At 39.3% G+C, this 18812-nt stretch overlaps 1 protein-coding gene and 1 pseudogene across 3 annotated transcripts in view; both read left to right on the top strand.

The window, feature by feature from the left end:
- The window catches only part of HECTD4 (HECT domain E3 ubiquitin protein ligase 4), a 190560-nt gene that overhangs the window by 69577 nt on the left and 102171 nt on the right, over positions 1–18812 (top strand). For all 3 annotated transcript variants that reach the window (XM_060028153.1, XM_060028154.1, XM_060028155.1), the window contains exons 8-14: positions 1845–2037; positions 6236–6394; positions 11636–11749; positions 12487–12627; positions 16876–17108; positions 17514–17659; positions 18483–18553. In XM_060028153.1, the coding sequence (XP_059884136.1) occupies positions 1845–2037; positions 6236–6394; positions 11636–11749; positions 12487–12627; positions 16876–17108; positions 17514–17659; positions 18483–18553 (1057 nt within the window). The remainder of the gene's footprint in view (positions 1–1844; positions 2038–6235; positions 6395–11635; positions 11750–12486; positions 12628–16875; positions 17109–17513; positions 17660–18482; positions 18554–18812) is intronic.
- LOC132436372 (large ribosomal subunit protein eL36-like) lies at positions 10181–10845 on the top strand (annotated as a pseudogene).

Below are 18812 nucleotides of genomic sequence, written 5' to 3' on the forward strand. Positions count from 1 at the left end.
GAGGGCAGGAACTATCTTGGCTTTGCTCATTAGAAGAGTCCCTTACACATAGGTAAGTGTTCATGTTAAAAAGAAACAAACTGGGATTGTGTTCTACCACTGAGACTGAGGAAGGACAACCTTAAGAGTTCTGGCAACCGTGGCACAACCTACACGGAAGTCAAGAAAAAGGTTGATTTTGGTTCTAGGTTACTCTCGGCCCATCAAGAATGTCCACTTGTTAGAGGGAGCTGAGTTAAGTAGCTGCAAAGTGTTAAAAAGCAGAGGGGAGGAAATAGAAACAGCATTTCGAACTCTCTAAGAAACTCATTCCCTTACCATTTGTGAATGTCTTGTAAAAGCCTCCCCCCACCAGGTCCAGCCCTTCCGGGAACCTCGCCTGGCTGTGCTCCTCAATTTGCTCTCTTTCTCTTGCCTCTTCTCTGCTACCACCCTTTCACTTTGTACTTCTTTTTTGTTTTTTTATTTGCTTCTGGAAGCCTTGCCGCTTTATACTCCTGTTCTCTCTTATCTCTAGTCCTGCCCACCTTCGCTAGTGGCATCTGTTTCTGAGACTGCAGCCAGATCCAGGAGCCTGGGTCTGGAGGGGGCAGTGGGTACAGAGGCTGCATGAGATACATTTGGGACATTTGATAGTGAGTGGGAGTGGAGAAGAGGGATGGTATTGCAATGGGCCACCAAGGTTTTGTTTAAGATCCCGGAGGCCTGTGAATACCTGACACCAGGAAATCAGAGAGGGAGACCTTGAGCGTGAAGGGGCAGATGGGAGATAACTGAGGGAGCAGTTAGAGAGGAGGCAGAGTGCTTCTTCCTTAAATAACATGAGGTGAAGTGCTTCTTCCTCTGGATTAAGAGGAAAGGAATAGGGCTTCCCTGGTGGTGCAGTGGTTGAGAGTCCGCCTGGTGATGCAGGGGACACCGGTTCGTGCCCCGGTCCGGGAAGATCCCACATGCCGCGGAGCTGCTGGGCCCGTGAGCCATGGCCGCTGGGCCTGTGCGTCCGGAGCCTGTGCTCCGCAACGGGAGAGGCCACAACAGTGGGAGGCCCGCGTACCGCAAAAACAAAAAAGAGGAAAGGAATAAATGAGGCTGGATACAAAGATTCTTGAGTGGGAAGAGAGATGAGTGGGAGCAGCTTACAGTAAGTGGTATGGATCTTTTTAGCAATAAAGAAAGCCAGGTGGTCTGCTTAAAGCCAAGCTCAAAATTTGGTGAAGGAATTTTGGAATCACCACTCCAGAGATTTTTCTGGGGAATAATCAAGTGATGAAGGAAGAACTGCCAAGTACCAGCAAGGATCCAGTTGAAGCTGGCGTATATTTTTAGCAGACAAAGTCTGCCTTTCTCCACGATTGCTCTGCCAATACCCAAGCAGCTGGGGCTAGTGTTGACTGCTGTTAATACAGAGTTTGGATTTTAGCCAATTATATTTCAAGAAGACATTATCCTCATAGTTGTACTTAGTGGTAAATCAAGATCTGATTGACTTGTTTTCCTCTCATCTTACTTGTACCTGTCAGAAGTTTGTAATTAGTGAGAGCTGCCTGTGGAATTCAATATAAGGAATTTTAATCAACAGCCTTCCATAGAACCTATTAAACTTAGCTCATTACTTTTAAAATCTGGGCTATTATGAAAAATGAAAGCTCTCAAACTTCTCGTAGCCTTCCTTTTGTTCTCAGTTTCTGTAGAGCAGTTAGGTTTTGAGGTATACACCTACTCAGGTACAATTTTGGGAAATGTTTTTGAGTAACCAGATGACAATAATACACTTCTCAAGTAGAAATTTGCTAAATGAATGGAAACAGATATCATTTAAGGACCTCTTTTTCTTTAAATATTAGGTTGAAAATGGTGTATTTGTAGCCAACCCGCTTCAGGAACGCACAATTCTAATGAGAAAAGAGGGCGAATCTGCAAAAAGCATTAATGAGATGCTTCTGAGCAGACTTTCACGCTACCGAGCCTCGCCATCCGCAACGCTGGCTGCCCTTACCGGCTCCACCATCTCCAACACCCTGAAAGAGGACCAGGCAGGTAGGCTGCCCTTCGCTTTTTCAGCTATATATATTTTTAAGACCTTATTTTTTAGAACAGTTTTAGGTTTGTAGCAAAAGTAAAGGAAGGTGCAGATTTCTCGTCTACCTCCTGCCCCCACACATGCACAGCCTCCCTTATTATCAACATCCCCACCAGAGTGGTCCGTTTGTTACAACTGATGAACCCACCCTGACACATCATAATCACCCAGAGTCCATAGTTCACCTTAGGGTTCACTCTTGGTCTTGTACATTCTGTGGGTTTGGACAAATGCATAATGACATGTGTGCATTATTATGGCATCATATACAGTGCTTTTATTGCCTTAAAAATCCTCTGTGCTCTACCTGTTCATCCCTCCCCACCCCCCAAGCCCTGGCCACCACTGATCTTTTTATTGTCTTCATAGTTTTGCCTTTTCCAGAATGTCATGTAATTGGATTTATACAGAATGTAGCCTTTCATATTGGCTTCTCTCACTTAGTAATATGCCTTTAAGATTCCTCCATGCCTTTTCATGGCTTGGTACATTCAGCTTGTGATTAGTGCATGCTGCCTGTGGAATTCAGGCAATACTTGTTATTGAGCATTTACAGTGTGCCGTACAAAGCACTTTGCTTTACGTAGTTCACCGTTTTTAATGTCCTTCCAGTCACTTTTCATTTTTTTTAATTCCAAGCTAATACATACTGTTGGCTGTGGACATGAATTAGCATGAATCTGTAATAATTCAAAGCAGCTCTGTGTTTAATGGTAAATACCTTATCATTACTGTTAGTATAAACTGTTTTCACATTTAGCATCTGCTTCATGAATGTAAAAAACTCATTTAGCATCATCTTCACTAAATACATTCTTTTTTTTAACATCTTTATTGGAATGTAATTGTTTTACAATGTTGTGTTAGTTTCTGCTGTGTAACAAAGTGAGTCAGCTATATGTATACATATATCCCCATATCCCCTCCCTCTTGCATCTCCCTCCCGCCCTCCCTATCCCACCCCTCTAGGTGGTCACAAAACACCGAACTGATCTCCCTGTGCTATGCAGCTGCTTCCCACTAGCTATCTATTTTACGTTTGGTAGTGTATATATGTCAATGCCACTCTCACACTTCGTCCCAGCTTACCCTTACCCCTCCCCCGTGTCCTTAAGTCCATTCTCTACATCTGCGTCTTTATTCCTGTCCTGCCCCTAGGTTCATCAGAACCATTTTTTTTTGACTCCATATATATGTGTTAGCATACGGTATTTGTTTTTCTCTTTCTGACTTACTTCACTCTGTATGACAGACTCTAGGTCCACCCACCTCACTACAAATAGTTCAATTTTATTTCTTTTTATGGCCAAGTAATATTCCATTGTATATATGTGCCACATCTTCTTTATCCATTCATCTGTTGCTGGACACTTAGGTTGCTTCCACGTCCTGGCTATTGTAAATAGTGCTGCAATGAATATTGTGGTACATGATTCTTTTTGAATTATGGTTTTCGCAGGGTTATATGCCCAGTAGCGGGATTGCTGGGTCATATGGTAGTTCTATTTTTAGTTTTTCTAAATACATTCTTGACCAAGAAAATGAGAGGCAAACCTTCCACAACAGAGGTTGCTTTTTCTGGAATTTGGCATTTAGTGTTTGCACTTTAATATTTGAAAATAGTTACAGAGTTTGAAAGTGAAAACAATATAAAAGGTATATGCAGAGAAATCTTACTCCCGTGTCCTTGTATATTCAGTATTTGCCCCACCCTACCCCCTATAGGTAGCTCTATTTATTAGTTTTTGTTTATCCTGTCAGAGTTTTTTTATGCAAAGAGAAATTAAATTAATTTAGAAAGACAAATTTATGTATTTTTATTGTCCTTCTTTTCTCAATAAAAGGTAGCCTTCTAAACACACTGTTCTGTACTTTTAAAGCAGGAATTCTTCATGGGGATAAGCCTTTCAGAGGTTCATAAATATGCTCTCCCAAAGTTTTAAATAACATATGTATCATCATAATTTTTATCAGATGTTCAAGGCCATTTATGACCCCCCCAAAGTCAAGAACCATTATTCTTGAGGAGTTTTCATATTACATACCAACTACATGAATTTATAACAAATCATGACCTGTAGTAAAAGATCAGGCTAGAAAAAGAGCCATGTATAGAAAAATGAATCTGAATTAATATATGTTTAATGAATTTAATGCAGTTTTATGCTTTAATCCTTTTATATATTGAAATGTTAGGAAGAGAAAATATTTGTGATTAATTCATTGTGAGACTATCAAATTTTAAATACTTATTAGTCCGTATTAGAATTTAAGGATAGTATGTTACTTCCACAGGTCTCCATTGTATCAAATGTAAGTAGGGAATTTATTAATAGTTGTTATAACTTGGGTATGTGGATAATTTGAATTATAGGAAATAGTTTGTAGAGGACAGTCCTATTACCTAAATGAACATTTTCCTGACAAGCTGAAGGCTTGATCTGGGTTTGTCCCTTGGGAGAAAATTGAATACTAGCCTGCACAATAGAAATACTAAAAGGATGTTTGTTACATAAGAAAACATGGGTGATATCAGAAAGTGGACTCAGAAGGTAAGGGTATATTTAGAATCCTGTGAAAACTGGTATCTGTAACTCTAAACATGTGATTTCACTCATACTTTTATGCACATTCTCTATGTATTCATTTAACCTGAGGTTGCTACATAAAAATTCACCAGTTATAGGCTAAGTGAACTTTTGACAATTAATTCAACATTCAGCGGGCCTAGGATTTTTAATTCTGTGATAAACTAATACCTATTACCATGTTAATAAGAGTATGTATATTAAAAACATCTTGGTGAAAACCACGATTGTGTGGTTATGCTCTTTGTGTGGTTATGCTCACAAAGTTGCTAGTTTTTCAGTCGTTGCCCCTTTTGGGTTTCTTACTTATGGAAATTTATGCTACTGGATTTATGTCCTAAATGAAAAATATACTTGTTGGCGGCTTGGAAGTTTAAAAAATGGAGCTTTTTAGAACCACAGGCATTCAAAGCAAATGACAGATTCGGTTTCACTTGTCTAATTTTTCTAATCTAAACCATCTAAAGATAATTTTATGTCTATGTAGGCAGTCATATTTTATACCTTGACAGCTTCCTAGGTAAAGCACTCTTTCTGTTGCCATCGTCAATCTTCACTGGACTAATATATAGAAAATGTTAAATTCACCCTACATTTTCAGATCTGCCAGTGAGTAAGGGAAATTAAAGTACATTTTATACCTCTTGATTAGATACAATAATTATTTTCCTAATGATAGTTTATGTCACTGACCCTAAAAAAAAGAAAATACATCATGGGTTATAAATTCTGTGGACATAAAGTTATTTTGTGATAGACATTGTGAAAGCTTTTATTAACTAGTTATGGGTTGAAATTTCTAGTAGATTCCATGTTCAGAGCTGTTTATAATAAATTTAATATCACAAACCTGTTAATAATTTGTTCTATATAAAATGAAAAGATCTCTACTGGAGCACAGTTTCCTAGGGGGAAACATAAACAGTAGGATTCTTCTTTTATTTTGAGATTTAGTCCATGTGAGGGTTCATTCTTTTGAAAGATCTTTATGTTATTTATTTATTTATTTTATTTTAACATCTTTATTGGAGTATAATTGCTCTACAATGGTGTGTTAGTTTCTGCGTTATAACAAAGTGAATCAGCCATACATATACATATATCCCCATATCTCTTCCTTCTTGCGTCTCCCTCCCACCCCTCTAGGTGGTCACAAAGCACCGAGCTGATCTCCCTGTGCTATGTGCTGCTTCCCACTAGCTATCGATTTTACGCTTGGTGGTGTATATATGTCCATGCCACTCTCTCACTTGTTCCAGCTTACCCTTCCCCCTCCCCGTGTCCTCAAGTCCATTGAAAGATTTTTAAAAGACATAAGGACATATTGAATACTGGGAACACCTTTGAGAAATGTTCAGGTCATGTAACCAGGAGGCTTGGGACCAGGCTGTAGAGACAGAAGATCATTATTTTGCCCTTAGCTTATTATTTCTTGCTCTGTATTTTGAGTCTGAGTGTATTATTGTTAGAATTGGGGGCCCCTTTGTTATACTCTAATTTGGCTTGGTAGTCAAATTAATCTGTGTGTCAACTATTTCTGCTCACCATTTTCATTCCTTTTTACCAGCAAATACTAGCTGTGGCCTTCCTCTAAAAATGCTTCGGAAGACGCCCATTTACACCTGTGGTACATACTTGGTGATGCTGGTCCCACCTCCAGGGGGATCAGGCAGCTCTGCTACCCGGTCTCTTTTTGGTGGAACAAGTGGTTTGTCATCTTTAAAAAGTAAGTGAACTTTATTTGTGGCTCTTTTCCCAATGTGTCCCTAACTTTGAAATTTAAGGTTTTTCCTAATAGTGATTTTACACTTGCTCTGATTACAGATGCTCTTTGATAATAACAAAAAACCTTATCAGTATAGTTATAGGCTAGGAGGAATTAAAAATAGAATTTTTGAAAGTGGTATAATAGTACACTTCTGAAAACTATTGTCCTGTAAAATTACTAGAAATAATAATGAGGTCAGGAAGATTTTAGGAAATAATCTGTTGCCACTTTATTTACTGACACTGCAAGAACTCTACCCACTGGAGAGCTATGAAAATACGTCTGTGAAATACCTCCATTTTAGGACACATAAAAATGTATATGATACAAAATAATATATGCAAAAATTCATTACTGTTAAGTGTACATGTATATATTTTTTATGTATTTCTTTATTTTTAACATCTTTATTGGAGTATAATTGCTTTACAATGTTGTGTTAGTTTCTGCTGTATAACAGAGTGAATCAGCTATACGTATGCCGCCGCATAGCACAGGGAGATCAGCTCGGTGCTTTGTGACCACCTAGAGGGGTGGGATAGGGAGGGTGGGAGGGAGACGCAAGAGGGAGGGGATATGGGGATATAAGTGTACATATATTTTTATGAAAGAGGGAGGCATACTATAGTAATTAAAGCAATGTGATTTTGGCTTCAGAGTGGACAAATAGTTAAATTGAAAATAATATAGGGCTTCCCTGGTGGTGCAGTGGTTAAGAATCCGCCTGCCAATGTAGGGGACACAGGTTCAAACCCTGGTCTGGGAAGATCCTACATGCCACGGAGCACCTAAGCCCGTGCGCCACAACTACTGAGCCTGTGCTCTAGAGCCTGTGAGCCACAACTACTGAGCCTGTGTGCCACAACTACTGAAGCCCATGTGCCTAGAGCCCATGCTTCATAACAAGAGAAGCCACCACAATGAGAAGGCTTCACACTGCAATGAAGAGTAGCCCCTGCTCTCCGCAACCAGAGAAGAGCCCTTGGGCAGTAGCAAAGATCCAAGTCAGCCAAAAAATAAATAAATAAATAAAATAAAAATAAATCAATTAAAAAAAAGAGAAAATAATATAGAATAAAAAAATGTTCCTTTTACATTGCCATTTTCTATCTTTCTTACCTTAGGGACATCATTTAACCCCTCTGAGCCTCAGTTTTCCCATCTGAAAAAATAAAAGGCTAATAGTATCTCACATCATTGTTTGGTGATCATATGCAATAAAGTATGTTAGAGTATTTCTAAAAACAAAAACAAACCCCAAATATTCCTTTTATATATGGTAACACCTTTTTTTTAACATTCCTTTTTTCCTTAAAGTTTGTTTAGGCACATAAAATTAAAATGTTTTAAAATCAGTTTACTTATTTTCATTTTCCAAAATTTCATATTCTGTCTTTTAAAAATAATTTGCTTTTTTTTTTTAACATCTTTATTGGAGTATAATTGCTTTACAATGGTATGTTAGTTTCTGCTTTATAACAAAGTGAATCAGTTATACATATACATATGTTCCCATATCTCTTCCCTCTTGCGTCTCCCTCCCTCCCACCCTCCCTATCCCACCCCTCTAGGTGGTCACAAAGCACCGAGCTGATCTCCCTGTGCTATGCGGCTGCTTCCCACTAGCTATCTATTTTGCGTTTGGTAGTGTATATAAGTCCATGCCTCTCTCTCGCTTTGTCACAGCTTACCCTTCCCCCTCCCCATAATTCCATTGAAGGATTATATTTCACATTTAGATGTTTAAAAAAGCATTTCTTACCCAAACTTTAACCTGCAGATATAAATTTAACCTCAACAGCTTAAATAAAACCATTTATCTAGTATCAACTTAACCTTTAGGCCATTTCAAGTAGTGCACGTGTTTGGGATTTAGATACTCATAACAACTCCAAAACTCTTTTGTCTTTACTTTTTAAAAATTCATTTAAATATTTATTTTCTTTATTTGGTTGCACCAGGTCTTGGTTGCAGCAGGCGTGCTCCTTAGTTGCAGCTTGCAGGCTCCTTAGTTGCCGCTGGCTGGCTCCTTAGTTGCGGCCAGCAGGACCCTTAGTTGCAGCCAGTGGGCTCCTTAGTTGCGGCTCGCTGGCTTCTTAGTTGCGGCACGTAGGGTCCTTAGTTGCAGCAGGCAGGCTCCTTAGTTGTGCTCGCAGGCTTCTGAGTTGCAGCTCGTCAGCTCCTTAGTTGTGGCATGCGAATTCTTAGTTGCGACATGCATACAGCATCTAGTTCCCTGACCAGGGATGGAACCTGGGCCCCCTGCATTGGGAGCGCAGAGTCTTAACCACTGCGCCACCAGGGAAGTCTTCTTTTTTGCTTTTAGAATCAAATGGGTTAGACTTTTTCTCAACAGCCTGTTTTCTCTAATATGTGACCAGGATGCCTCCTTTAGCCCTCGGGTAAATGATGTAAATTTACTATTCACTTCAAAAACAAAAAACAGCTTTATTGAGTTATAACTTACATACCATAAAATTTACCTCTTTAAAGTATACAGTTCAGTGGTTTTTAATATATTCAGAGTTGTCCAGCCATCACCACAATCTAATTCTAGAACATTTCCATCACTCTAAAAAGATACCCCATACCCATTAGCAGTCAGTCCCTTTATCCCCCCCTTTCCCCACCCCCTGGCATCCACCAATCTACTTTCTGACTCTATGGATTTACCTATTCTGGACTTTTCAAATATATGGAATTATACAATATATGTGCTTTTGTGACTGGCTTTTTTTTTTTTTTTTAAGCGTAATGTTTCCAAGGTTCACCCATGTTGTAGCACAAATCATTACTTCATTTCTTTTTATGGCCAAATCATACTTGATTGTATGAATATAATCCATTGACATTTGAGTTGTTTCTGCTTTTTGACTGTTTTGAATAATGCTGCTATAAACATTCATGTACAAGTTTTTGCGTAGACATGTTGTCATTTCTCTTGGGTATATGTGTAGGAGTAGAATTCTGGGTCATGTGGTACCTGTATGTTTAAGCTTCGGAGGGACTGCTAAACTGTTTTCCAGAACGGCTGTACCATTTTAGAGTCTCATTATCAATGGCTCCAATTTTTCCACATCCTCTCTGACATTTGTTATTTTTCTTTTTTTTTTTTAATAGCTGTACTCCATAGTGGGTATGAAGTGGTATCTCATTGTGGTTTTGATTTGCATTTCCCTAACAACTAATGATGTTGAACATCTTTTCTTGTGCTGATTGGCCATTTGTATATGTTCTTTGGAGAAATACCTATTCAAATCCTTTGTCCATTTTAAAATTGGGTTATTTGTCTTTTTATTCACCATTAATCATCTGAAACTCTTTTTTAGTCTTTTTGGCATGGTTTTTTCCACTCACCTGAGATTAGCCCCATTTGATTAAAACAGGCCTTCACGGTGCCATTTTTTTCATGAGGATATAGCTTACCCAGTGATTCTATTTTAGACCAACAAATAAATAAATGCTTAAATTTTTTCTATGTCCTGTTCCACATTGATCACTGTGGTGGCTACTCAGTGAGTGGGAAAAGTGGTGCTTGCCTTGAGGAGCTCATAGTCTGGTTGGGAGAAATGATGCAGGTGTGTGAAACAACTAGAAAATGATATACAATGCTGTATCACTGCCTGAACCATGGGGAGCAGATGTAAGTGCTGCAGAATCAGAGGAAGAAAGGGTCATTGTTGAGTGGGGTAGAGGGGAGAGACTTCATGAAGTTTTGAGTTTAAGTCATGAAAAATGGCTATTATTCATATAAGTGGCCACATAGGGGAAAGGCATATGCATGGTAAATACAATGAAAAAGAGATTTGGAGAAGACCATTTTGTTGGTGTGCAGGACAGAACAATAGAAAAGAAACAAAGAGTACAGTTTAGATTATAGCTCAAGTCAGACGTGATGAGAATCCAGATTACTAGGGTGATGGGAATAAGAAAAAGGAACTTGAGAGACAGTGCTAGAATTTTCTGTTGGAAAGTGGGGAAGAAAGTTATATCAATAATAACAGCTAGGCCCTTCTGCCATGGCAGCCATTGAAGAGCAGCCGCCATGGCTTCTTGCTGCCCCATGGCCGTGGGCCTCAACAAGGGCCACCAGGTGACCAAGAACATGAGCAAGCTGAGGCACAGCCCTGCAAGATGTGATCCAAAAGGTGTGTGGCTTTGCCCCTTAGGAGCTGCATGCCATGGAGTAGCATGCCAGGGTCTCCAAGAACAAGCAGGCCCTCAAGTTCATCCAGAAAAGGGTGGGGACATACATCTGTGCCAAGAGGAAGCAAGAGGAGCTGAGGAGTGTCCTGGCCGCCATGAGGAAAGCAGCAGCCACGATAAAACCTTCTCAGGAAAAAAAAAAAAAAAGCAGATCCTTGATATATTTAAACTCATTTAATCTTCACAATAACTGTATAAAGTAGGTAACTTTTATTATCTCCACTTTACACATGGGGAAACTGAGAGGTTCGGTAAATTTCCCAGGGTCACACAGAAGTGGTAGAGCTGGAATTCAAATTCAGAATCCTAAAGCTCATGCTTGTCATCACTACACTTCCCTGTGTTAAGGGAAAAGGCTGAAGTGTTTCCAGGTTTTAGAGCCAGGGCTTGGAAGGATAGCAACTAAACATCCACTAACCTGTTTTGAGCACCAAATATATGTAAATATTGTAAATATTTCTTGTAAATATTGTTACCTTGTGATGTTAATAATCATAACCCCGTTTGCAATTACCCTTTTGACAATCTATCTTGAAAAAAACCTGTATGTAAAAGTTGCCATTTTAAAAACACTTTCAAAAATATGGTTCACCGTATTGGAAAAGGCTTTATGACAGTTTTCTTTTTGTGGTCTTAATGTGTGTCTTTTGTCTCCTCATTGTTACCACTGGTAGACAACCAAAAAAGATGTGATTTTTTTTTTTTTTTTTTTGCGGGCCTCTCACCGCTGTGGCCTCTCCCGTTGTGGAACAGCAGGCTCCGGACGCGCAGGCCCAGCAGCCATGGCCCACGGGCGCAGCCGCTCCACGGCACGTGGGATCCTCCCGGCCCGGGGCACAAACCCGCGTCCCCTGCATCTGCAGGCGGACTCCCAACCACTGCGCCACCAGGGAAGCCCAAGATGTGATTTTTATAAAGTCTTGTTAAGAGGCTAAAGTTTAAGCTAACCATCATCTTAAGGCTTATTAAACAGCTTAATATCTGTTTCTGAAGTCCTAGCTTCTAGCTTGGTGTATAATATTTCGGATGGTCAATTCACAAGTCGTGCCGATCTCATAGATGCTGCTGGAAGCTCATTGGGGCGTGGTGCTCTTGTACCAGGATTGGGTAAGAAATAAATGCCCACATTTATTTTCCTTGGAAAATTCAAAATTTAAGCAATTTCTCTTAAAAACGCTTGCTAATTCTCTATGGTATTCTAGTTTCCTTGAAAGAATTTTTTTATGCTCCTCTTTAATTGTGAGGATTAGTATAAGAAATTGTCATATGTGAAATTCCTCTGCATAAATTACTATTGAAGATACTGTCCATTAGGTTGTGTAATGTTGTCTATAACAAATTCTTCTTAAAGTTTATGCCATTAAAAAGGTTTATTTTCCTTGAGGGATTAGTATACTTCTTATTGTTAGAAAATGAGCATTATGTTAGCGCATTGGATTTTCTCTTTGCCTTGGCACCTAGGGAGCTCATATCTAAGTTTTGGGCTCAGTTACTAAGGCTTTTACTGTGTGTTAATGTTAATTAGTCCTGTTGTACCTGGGTTTTACTGTAAGCCACTTAAATCCTTTTTGGAATTAAAAAGGTCACATGTAAGTCAGTTACTAAAAACTTTCTATTCCATGAGGCTTATTCCATTCTCACATATGAGTTAAGCCGAGTAGACATTGAATCCTGCCTTCCTACTGAGCCCCAATCTAATGCTTTGTCAGCATTGGGGGGATGTGGGATGTGGCTTGCCAGCACTGGGGAGAATCCTTGCCCTTTCATTCTTTAGCACTGCTATGAGAAGTATGTATCAAGCAGTCAATGGTATGATAGTTGAATAAAGGATGTTCTTTTTGCAGGTGCCTGTTACGATACAGTGAACAACATGCTATGGACATGCTCGAATGACTATATCGATCAATGGTGTAATCCTGGGAATCAGGCCTTCCATTACGTCTGTCAGAGACTTGGAGTCAGCCATATCATCACTGAGCCCAAAGGTAAGGTGCACTCATAGTCCTACAGGAAGAGATTTTTCCCCCATGAAATAGGAGAGAGTACAGCAGCATTAGTAAGTGGCAACATAGCCCAAGCAGCAAAATGTGTCAACAGCCTTCCCTCTTTGAATTTAGAAACCTAGAATTCTTATTATCTGATGGGTTTATGATTAAGTAAATAAGTGTGTAAATAAATAGAGCTTTTGAGGTGGTCCACAGACTTTTTTAAAGGAAAATTGTTATGTCCCTTCTGAAATTGTCAGAACTTTGGGACAGAAGTTCGTTCTTTATTTGTACTTGGTGTGGGATTATGTATGCTGTTATAATATTTTGCATTAATAACAACTTACTTATACACAGACTTACAATTTTGGTAGACTATCTGGTAAAGGACCTTTATATTTCTTAATATTAAGATTCTTAATATAAGTTAATATTAACGTAAAATCTTTTGACTTCAAAGTCAACTATAGTGGTATATATGGTGTAGTGAGTAGCTCAGCAAATCCTCTCCTGATAAAGCAATGATAAAGTGGACTGAATTACCAAAAATAACTATTTCTATAAAATTAAAATGCCAACTAAAAAAATATTAACTATTTCTAGGCTCTGGAAGTTGACCAAAGGCATATACCAAATTGAGATGCGGTATTCATAAAAAAAACCCCCACTGAACTTTGGCTAAGAACAGTAGAAGTCTGTGATGTTCTTAGCTGCGGACACTCCTGTCCCCTACCTTAAGCTCAGTCAGTGCAGTAATTCCATCAGGGTGGGGCAGATCATGGAAGCCAGCAGCTTGGCTGCCAGAAGGGGCTGACTGATTTGGAGCAGAGCATGGAAAAAAACTCACACACAGCAGCAATGTCCATAACAGTAGTGGTCTTGGTGGCAAACAAACAGCAACAACCAGTGGCTTAGCTAGCCTGAGGTTGTGGTCCTGGTTAGGGCAAGCATCAAACCAGCAAACTAGCCAGAAATTTACTAGTGAGATGTGGGTAGTGAGAAAGCTACAAAGGGCCTTTGTAAGCTCCCCAAACATCTGCAGAGAAGAAGCCAGAGAAGGCCCAAGCTGTTCACACAAGCCTGGCTGAAAATGAGCCTGCATACACATGCAGAGATTTGAGAGGGCCCACAGAAGGTGAAAAGCACAGAATAGTTTAAAACTGCCTAAACTTTGATGTGCTTCTCCCAGAAAACGTGGCTCCATCCAGGGTGGAAGTATTACTGGCTCAGGGTGTTTGAGCACAACCTCTGACTCAGACGAGGTAACCACTAGGAAGGCAGGCTTAAAAATAAAAATGACAATAATAAAAATAAACAAATGAAAGAAAGTAAAAATGAAAATAGAAATAAGAATTTAAGAAAACAAAGTGAGCGGAGGAGAAATCAGTAGCTAAACACTGCAGGCAAAACTCAGATATTAGACTTAGCAGATGAAGACTCCAAAGCAGCCTTTAGAAGTAAATTCAAAGAACTAAAGGAAACCATGTTTAAAAGATTAAAGAAAAGTATGATGACCATGATTAAACAGAGAATTTCAACACAGAATTTATTTAAAAAACAAAAAAAAGACAAAAGAACCAGTTGGAAATTCTGGATTTGAAAAGTTCAATGACTGAAGAGAAAAAATCACGGGAGTAGCTCTATAGCAGATTTGAGATGGTGGGAGAAATAATCAGCAAACTTGGATATAGATGGATAGAGTTATCCTATCTGAAGAATAGAAGAAGACACTTTTAAGGAATACCAGTCAGATATTTTGTAGAATTTCCCTCAGTTTGCGGTCATCTGTTGTTTCCTCCTTTAAAACTGAGGTTATAGATTTGGGGGAAGAATACCACAGAGGTGAAGTGCTTTTCTCATTACATCATATCACAGGGTACATGATAGCAACATGACTTATTACTAGTGATATTAAAATTGATCACTTGGTTTAAATGCCAGCTTTCTTCACTGCAGAGTGAAGAAAGCTTCTTCCCCTTCCATATTCAATTTGTTAGAAGCAAGACATTAAGCCCACAGTCATGGGAAGGGGAATTAAGCTCCACCTCCTGGAAGGAAAAACATCAGAGACATATGTTAATTACCACAGTAATTAATATTTTGGAGGAGGTGATACTTTGAGACTTTGGAATTATCTATTAGATTTTCTGTTTCTTCTTGTGTTTGTCTTGGTAGTTGTGTCTTTCTAGAAATTTGTGCATTTTATCTAAGTTTTCTTTTTTTTTTCTTTTTTTTTTTTTCTTTTTTCTTTTGCGGTACGCGGGCCTCTCACTGCCGCAGCCTCTCCCGTTGCCGAGCACAGGCTCCAGACGGGCAGGCTCAGTGGCCATGGCTCACGGGCCCAGCCGCTCTGCGGCATGTGGGATCTTCCCAGACTGGGGCACGAACCTGTGTCCCCTGCATCGGCAGGCGGACTCTCAACCACTGCACCACCAGGGAAGCCCTGAGTTTTCTTATTTGTTGGCATAAAGTTGCTCCTAGTATTATAATTAGTTTAATTTTTATAGGATCAGTAATAATTTCTCTGCTGTCACTCTTGATTTTGGTATTTGTATAAATTTACTAAAAAACATTGTTTTGTGCACTTAGAATGGGTGAACTTCATGGTATGTGTAAATTGTATCTTGTAAAACAGCAAAAAAGAAGAAATTTATATATTGTGACTCCCTAATTATTATCTCCAAGCCTCTTGCTTCAACTCCAGTCTATGTATTTGTCTCTACTTGGATATCTAACATCTTCAACTTAACATGTCAAAAACAAACTCCCTGTATCTCCCCCCTACAAATCTACACCTACCGAGTCCTCCATATTCCAGTGTATGGATCACTATTCTTTCATATGCTCAGACCAAAAAATTACAGTTATCTTTGACTTTCTTTCTCTAATACCCCACATCCAAATGGACATCAGCAAATCCTGTCAGCTCCCATCTTCAAGATGTATTCCAAGTCTAACCATTTCCCTCTATCTCTGCTGCTACAACTCTAGTCTAGGCCATCATCTTCACCCAGATTATCATAGTAGCCCCCTCACTGGTCTTCCTATTTCCCCTGCAGTCACCCTCCTCCACCCTGCTTAGGCTTACCTCCACACAGCAGCCAGAGTCTTTTACAATATACATAGTCAGATCTGTCACTCTTCTGCTCAGACACCTCCACTGGCTTCCCATCTAACTCAGAATGAAATTTAAAGACCTCAGTTATTTGGGTAGATCCCAAAGCTACCTTTCAAAAAGTGTTCGGTGAAGACAAACAATACTAACCTGAATTCTGTTGTTGTGAGATCAAGGACTCATAAAGGCACAGAAGAGAGGGGGACCCAGCCAGGCCTTAGGGTTAATATGCAATTGAAAAGTTTAGTTTTGGCAGGGTTTACCTTCTGATAGGTTTTCCTTGAGTCCTTTCCTCATAGCTCACGGTGCCCACAATCCTTTTGCAGCTCTAAGGTCACCCCACCCAAGCCTGACTCTCCAAGGTTACCTACTTTCTTGTTTCTTTTATGCAGTTCATTTCAGCTGGTTTAAGGGAAAAAACAATCTTTTTTTCCTGTACTTTGCCTGTTTAGATTATTTTCACCTCCATTCCCTGAATGTCTATAACTATCATGAGGCATTTATTGTTATATAAGAGGATGCTTGTCAATTCTCTTTAACCAAGGTTGAACTGATGTCTGTCTAGGCTGTGGTAACTAAATGAGATCAAAATGTGTAAAATATTTGAGGTACCATGGGAGGAGATATCTCTCGGCTGGAGAGGGTGGTGGGTGTTACCAGAGAGGAGGCATAGAAGATGAAGAGATTTTTCTAGAATAGTTACCACCATGGGATCTGAGCTGAGATGGCTTGAATTCAAATCCCAGCTCTACCACTTAGTAGCTGTGTGACCTAGGGCGAGTTACTGAACCTCTCTAATTCTTGAGTCACTCCTCTACAAAACAGGGCTAAAATAGTCTAAGTTGATAATGATATTGTAAGGTAAAGCATGTAAAGCATTCAGCCCATTGTCTAGCATATAGAAAGGACTCAAGAAGTGGTAGCTACTTATGCTCTTTAAAAAAACGGAAATTCCCAGGTGTTTTCACCCCAGCATTCTGTGGCAGGGAAAAGGGTTCTCCAGCAGTAGTGGGAGAGATTGGAGGCAAGATAGTCTCTTCTGGTGTGCGTGCACCTTTTGCAAGTCAGAGGTATGTTCCTTGGTGGCCACCCAGAGATGTCTTTCCTCACTGACTTTCCTTTTCATCTTCTAGAAGAGGCTATAACCACGAATGAGGTTATAAACCAATTATTGCACCATGTTGGTGCGATGTGCATACACCAACTCAATCTTCTTGCTACCAACCCCAATCTTCCAATCACAAGTGTCTTGGGCAAGCAGCATCCAATTGAAGCGCACCATCTTAGCAGTATTTGTGACATTATGGAGAAGGCCATGGTTAATGGAGACACCTGTATCATACGCTGCATTCTCGTTGTCTTTCAGGTAAATACACTGTTTTGAGATTAAAAAAATAGAGAAAAAGAAACACAAACCTTGGCTTCAGTCAGCTAATTTCTACCAGAAGAAAAGTGTAATAACATTCCTGTTTTGCATCTTACCACATTCTAATCCTGTAATTAGAATTATCATTATATTCATAGCACTGCAGTTAATGGAGTATTGCTATATGTACTGATAGCTCATTGCAATTAATATATGTAAAATATTTACTATAATTATACCATTACACAGTAGAAGCGATTGTCGTTAAAAATCCACCTGGGTATTTATTCATAAGAATAACTAGCGTGAAAAAAAAAAGGATAACTAGCGTGTTCTTTCTTCATAGGGATAATTTTATCCCCAGTAGAATTAGCATTTTCAGATATACCCCTTATGTTTCTGTAGGTGGTGTTTAAATTTTTCTTCAGCCCACAAACTGAAAGGAATCGAGACATCATTCGACGGTCGGGGTTGCTTCTTTGGCAGTTGTTGATGGCACCAAAAGATAAAATTTGCCCTGAAATTCAGAAGGAAGTCTGCCTTGCCATCAGGTAATCAGCACCTGATTTTCTCAGTGCTCTCTGCAGAGGGCTTCTCCTGCACTGCATTGTAACTTTCCCTTCAGACTGGTTGCCTGGATGTCTCTTACCCCATCCCACAGTCAGGACCTCATGTGTAGAGGATAATTTAACTGGAGAGAAGTTTGTGGCCCCACTCCCAGAGGACTCAGGCTGTCCATGTACATACACTCCTCATCTCACTTTCGGATCTTAAAACAAGACCAGAAAAAAATCCCTTTAAATAGATATTTTGGTGGTTTGCAACTGGATGTTCTTCTCATATGGGTCAAAGTGTGGCAAGGTGGTTAAGAAGCAGGCTTTGGCAGCAGATCGACCTGGATTCTAGTCTTTGCTCTGCCACTGACTTCCCAAATGATTTTTTGGCACATTCTGCATATAGCTGGTTTGACTACATCGACTTTTTTTTTTAATTAATTTTTATTGGGGTATAGTTGCTTTACAGTGTTGTGTTAGTTTCTGCTGTACAGCAAAGTGAATCAGCTATACTTATACATATCTCCCCTCTTTTTTGGATTTCCATACATTGACTTTTTATAGCTCAATTCTCTTTAACCAGTTCTGCATCTAGCCTCAGATAAGTTATCATTTTGGTAATTCACAAATATGAGAAGGAGAGGGATACTGTTTATCAGGGAGGTCATTGGACTACATCACAACAGTGACTTTAGTTTCAGTTGCTTTCTTAGTGGTGAAACTGTACTCAAACTGGCATCTTTTAATAAAAATTTAAATATTTAGAATTTGGATTTTCTAGAACGTGTTTAAAAGCTTTTCGACTTTTCTGTCATTTCAGCTCTGGTTTAAATATCTTGTACCCAGGTGAAACTGAAATCAATAACTTACTTAAGCTGGTCTTAACAGAAGGTGAGAATTATCCTTTAATTACCCTTGAATAAACAACCTTTTTTGTCCCTAAGGAAATGACTGAATTTTATTTTATTTTTCTTCATATCTGTTGGTCAACGTTATTTTATAAACTTCCCTCTTAGGACTGCTTTTGCTGCATCGCATAAGTTTTGGGTCGTCATGTTTTTGTTGTCATTTGTTTCTATGTATTTTTTGATTTCCTCCTTGATTTCTTCAGTGATCTCTTGGTTATTTAGTAGCAGATTGTTTAGCCTCG

This window comes from Delphinus delphis, chromosome 13, assembly GCF_949987515.2.
Source record: "Delphinus delphis chromosome 13, mDelDel1.2, whole genome shotgun sequence".
NCBI lineage: Eukaryota > Metazoa > Chordata > Mammalia > Artiodactyla > Delphinidae > Delphinus > Delphinus delphis.